The sequence below is a fragment of the Mus pahari genome, chromosome 13 (genome assembly GCF_900095145.1).
Source record: "Mus pahari chromosome 13, PAHARI_EIJ_v1.1, whole genome shotgun sequence".
Lineage (NCBI taxonomy): Eukaryota > Metazoa > Chordata > Mammalia > Rodentia > Muridae > Mus > Mus pahari.
The window spans coordinates 56460030-56465355 of NC_034602.1; the positions used below are offsets into that span (position 1 = coordinate 56460030).

A 5326-nucleotide genomic window follows, 5' to 3' on the forward strand; every position below is an offset into this window, starting at 1 on the left:
GCCTTACAGCTGGATCTCATGGAGGCATTTCCCCAACTGAAGCTCCTTTCTCTGTGATAACTCCAACCTGTGTCAAGTTGACACAAAACTAGCCAGTACACCTTGTTTTAGAAAACATTTCACAAGCCAGGTAGGGTGGCTCACACCTTTAGGCCCAGCACTGGAGCCAAGCCTGTTCTACACAGCAAGTTCTAGGCCTGCCAGGGCCACATAGTAAAACCCCATCTCAAAAAACAGACAAGCCAGGCATGGTGGCGCACACCTTTAATCCCAGCCTGGTCTTCAAAGTGAGTTCCAGGACAGCCAGAGCTATACAGAGAAACCCTGTCTCAAAACACACACACAAACACACACACACACACACACACACACACACACACACACAAACAAAACAAAAAAACAAAAAAGCAAAAACCACAGACAGACATCCAGAAAGGATTTAATAAATGAAGCCTAAAGGATTACACTGGGAAAGAGAAAGGACACAGTCCATTGTGAGGATTGGTACGGTGTGTGAGGGTGCATGTATTCGCTTGCCCATGCCTGCACAACTGAGACCTGAGGATAACATGAGGTGTCTCTACTGTTCTCCAATTCAGTTTTATTTTTAAAGATTTTATTTTTATATATGTGAGTACACTGTCGCTGTCTTCAGACACACCAGAAGAGGGCATCAGATCCCATTACAGATGGTTGTAAGTCACCATGTGGTTGCTGAGAATTGAACTCAGGACCTTTGGAAGAGCAGTCAGCGCTCTTAACCACTGAGCCATCTCTCCAGCCCCAACCCGGAACTTTTTGACCAGGTTAGTCCACAGTGATGCTTCAGGGCCCATTACTTTTTGTCCCCATGGCACAGCTTGGGGAGAGAGTGACTGACACGGTCCAGCATGCGTGTTTTTGTATGTGTACCTAGGATCTGAACCCAGGTCCTTGTGCTTATGTAACTCAGTGAGCCATCTTTCCTCACCCACCATTTTAAAAAAAATGTTTCTAAACCTCCCCCAAATTTTTAAACATACCCAAAACAAATAGATACATATATGTAACATATAGAAACATAAGTGCAACTGAATTACAAGTATTCAACGCTCACACATCTAGGCCATATGGGAGGGAGGAAAGGAGAGCACCCCCATCTGGGCATTGTTTGTATTGCAGTTACAAACAGCTCTGAAATGCTAGGTTTATAATAGACAGTTGCTTGCTTTACATCCAACAACCCAGCACTGTAGGTTGATAATAAAATGAATGAACAAGTTTACATTCTTTATATTAAAACTTAGATATGCAATTAAAATATAGCAATGCGATTAATGTTTATGTCCATAAAAAGGGGGCCACCCAAGGTTTCTATATTTGTAATTTTTAAAATTATGCTAAGAATAAATTTCATCAATTTAGAAATCAAAGGTGACAAAGCTTCATTATAATTGTTGAGACTTGTGATGGAGAGATGGCTCAGTGGTTAAGCATATTTCCTCCTCCTCCACAGAACCAGAGTTGGAGCGCCACACCCATGTCAGACAACTCACAACCATCCAACTCCAGCTTCAGAGGACCCAACACCTGCTTCTGGAAACTGTGAGAACTGAGCTCACACGTGCAAACACAGACTCACATGTATATACATAAATAAAATAAAATCTTCCTGTTCTTGTGGGGTTTTTGTTTTGTCACTGGACAGGGTCATTCTTCATAGCCCTGTCTGTACTGAAGCTCAGCGACCCACCTGCCTCTGCCTCCTGAGTGGTGGCATTAAAGGTGTGCACCACCACTACCACCACCACCTGCCCCCAGGAGAGTAAGTGGTCTTAACCAAGCCATTTCTTCAGCCCACTTCTGAAGTCATCCAAAAAATATCTGCCTTTGCCATTTCCCTTAAGTGTTTCCCTAATTAAAAAACAAATAATTTAATTTTATGTGTATGAGTTCTGCTACATGCATGTATGTGCACCATGTGTGTGCCTGCTCTTGAAGGGCAGAAGAGGATGTCAAACCAAGTTACAGGTGGATATGCTGAGAATGGAGCTCTCGCTCTGTATAAGAGCAGCCAGTGCTCTCGACCACTGAGTCACCTCTCCAGCCCCTACAGTTTCCCCTAATTTCTACTCCAGTGGTTTTCAATACATTTTAGGCTTTTCAGTAACCCCAGCAAGTTGTAGTTTGAGGCCAGCCTGGTCTACAGAGTGAGCTTCAGAACACTCAGAGCTACACAGAGAAGTCTCAAAAACTCTAGAACTAATCAACCAACCAAAACCTCTAAAACAAAATCAATCAATCAATCAATAGACAAATATATTTGTTTTTTGTTTTGGTTGGTGAGATAAATGCCTAGTTTTGACCTTCTACATATGGAGATCAGTTTTCCATAAGAAGTTATACAAGGGTTCTTAATTTTTTTTTTTTTTTTTTTTTTTTTTTGGTTTTTTGAGACAGGGTTTCTCTGTATAGCCCTGGTTGTCCTGGAACTCACTTTGTAGACCAGGCTGGCCTCGAACTCAGAAANTTTGTAGACCAGGCTGGCCTCGAACTCAGAAATCCGCCTGCCTCTGCCTCCCAAGTGCTGGGATTAAAGGCGTGCGCCACCACGCTCGGCTTAATTTTTTTTAAAACGTGTGTGTGTGTGTGTGTGTGTGTGTGTGTGTGTGCCTGCTTGTCTGTCTGTGGAGCTTGTACATGTGGTGCCCATGGAGGCTGCCTGAGAACTGCGTGGGTGGCTCTGTGGTGCTGGGGCAGCTTCTCTCAGAGCACCGTGCTCTGTTCTCACTGCCGAGCCATCTCCTTGGCTCCCTTAATCTACCCGTGTTAGATTGATCACCTCTGCTATTAACCGTTAACAGAAAATTATGCCTTCAAGTTGTGCTTCCTGGTCGGTGTGTCTGCATGTGCTGCTCTGGCTACAATGGCTCTCTGGAATGCTTTGAAACTGGTGTTACGCCTGCAACTACTGTTCTTTTGTGCTTCCACACAGAGCTTTACAATTTTTTCTAGTTTTACAAAGTTACTGAAGTTACCCACTATTACACTGTGGCTTGAGACTCCCTTTTTTCTACCAGTGTTTGCTTCATAAAACTAGGTGTTCCAACTCAGTGCATACAAATTCATCATTTTTGACAAACTATCCTATTATCAATACATAATAACCTCTTTTGTGTAACATATTTTGTCTTTAAATCTGTTTACACTTAATCTACTCCTGCTTTCTTTTGGATCCCATTTGCTTGATATGTCATCATTCGTTACTCTTCTGCTCTGTGTCCTCACAGGTGACTTTTTTACAGGCAGCATTCTGTTGAGCATTATCTTCAATCCTGTGGTCTACAGTGAGTTTTTTGGTTTTTTTTTTAAATACATGTATGTGTGTCTGTGAGTGGGTGTGTGCATGTGAATGCAGGTGCCTGTAGAGACCAGAAAAGGATGTTGGAACCACTGTAGCTAGAGTTACAGGTGGTATGATTGCCCCACAACCTGAGAAGTGAACCTGGGTCCTCTGAAAGAAAAATAAAAACACAATTACTGAGCCCTGTCTCCAGCCCATGTGTATGTTTTATTTATAGAATTATGACTGTAGTCCCTAAGCTGCAAATTTCAAAATCCATCTAAACGGCAGCAGGCCCCTCCTTCCTGTCCCAACCTAGAATGCCCCCACAGCAGCTGTCAAAAATGGCGCTTCTGATAGCACCGTGAAACATCTCAGTCTGCAGCCATCACAGCTGCCCCACAGAGCTGTCCACGGTGGCTCATCTTTGTCCCTGCCTCAGCCTACAGCTCTCATAAAATACCACTGAAGGAGCTGTCCCTCAGGAGCTGTCCACAGTGGCAGCACCTCCTCTCCAGCCTCCTTAAGCAGCTCCACAGAGATGGCGCCTCAGCCAAAGCCACCTACAGGCCAGGAAGGCCTTCCCATCCTAAAGTTAATGTTACCTATTGTACATGAGGCCCTGGGTATGATCCCTAAATACTTTTTAAAAAGTACTTTATTATTAATAGTGCTCAAAGCCTGGCGGTGGTGGTGCACGCCTTTAATCCCAGCACTTGGGAAGCAGAGGCAGGCAAATTTCTGAGTTCGAGGCCAGCCTGGTCTACAGAGTGAGTTCCAGGACAGCCAGGGCTATACAGAGAAACCCTGTCTCGAAACAAACAAACAAACAAACAAACAGACAAAAAACAAAAACAAACAAACAAAAAAAGTACTGGCAGGTGTTTTATTGTTGTCTTAATTGACACCAGAGTCTCCATTATCAAGTACTTTTTAGTGACTATCTGGAGAAAATCCTCTATTAACCTTGGTGCTGGCTAGTTTTTGTCTATTACCCACAAGTTATGGTCATCTGGAAAGAGGGAACCCCAACAGAGAACCTGTCTTTATGACATCAGCCTGTAGTAAGTCTGTGGGACATTTTTGTGATTAATGACTGATGTGGGGGGACCCAGGCCACCATGGCAGTGCTGCCCCTGGGCTGGGTCCTGGGTTGTTAGGAGAGTGGGCTAAAAAGCAAGACGTGGGGTACAAGGGTGGTCTCTCCTTCAGTTCCTGCCTTGACTTCATGAGGGGAAACTGAAATAATCCCTTCCCTCCGCTAACTGCCTTTGGTCATGACCACCAATGCAGCAGAAGCATAACTAAGAGAGACACTGATCCCACAGAGCCGGAAGAATCCAGATCAGCTGGGAACCGGACTCATCTATTCATCTCACCAAATTGATGAGTCTTCTCATAGCATGTTCGTGAGAGCAAATACATTCACAGGGATCAAATCCTCCTTCAGCCATGGTCACCAGCTCGATTTTACTCAACTATTTAAACCTAGGAATAAAGAAAAAGACAGTTAAGAATGCTGTTGAGTTTCTCTTCAGTTACAGAAAATTCATACAATCCATAAGCTTTAAGTAGTATCTACTAGTGGCATATACCTTATTAATATGTAAGAATTACAATTTATCATGTGATTTATGAATCTTTACAAGCTACTGGCTCCTTCTGCCACCAGCCCAAATTTCTGTAAAGTAAGTGTCTTTTGGATGCTCTAACTGGCTCTGCCTATTCTACTTAATTACTTTATTCATAAACTTCATTTGCTACTGCAATAAAATTTCAAATTTTAAAGCAACCATTATGCTATCAAGAAAGAAGATTGGCTGAGCACAATGGCATGTGTGCAATCACAGAAACTAGGAGGCTTCAGAAATTTGAACTACTGAGCAGGTCTGAAGGTAGCCTAGCTTGCAGACTGGAAAGAAAGAAAGAAAGAAAGAAAGAAAGAAAGAAAGAAAGAAAGAAAGAGAGAGAGAGAGAGAGAGAGAGAGAGAGAGAGAGAGAGAG

At 43.2% G+C, this 5326-nt stretch overlaps 1 protein-coding gene across 2 annotated transcripts in view; it reads right to left on the minus strand.

The window, feature by feature from the left end:
• The window catches only part of Smim14 (small integral membrane protein 14), a 43479-nt gene that overhangs the window by 12834 nt on the left and 25319 nt on the right, over positions 1-5326 (minus strand). For both annotated transcript variants that reach the window (XM_021210907.2, XM_029545401.1), the window contains exon 2: positions 4702-4810. In XM_021210907.2, coding sequence (XP_021066566.1) covers positions 4702-4776 — 75 coding nt within the window. In that variant the 5' untranslated portion in view covers positions 4777-4810. The remainder of the gene's footprint in view (positions 1-4701; positions 4811-5326) is intronic.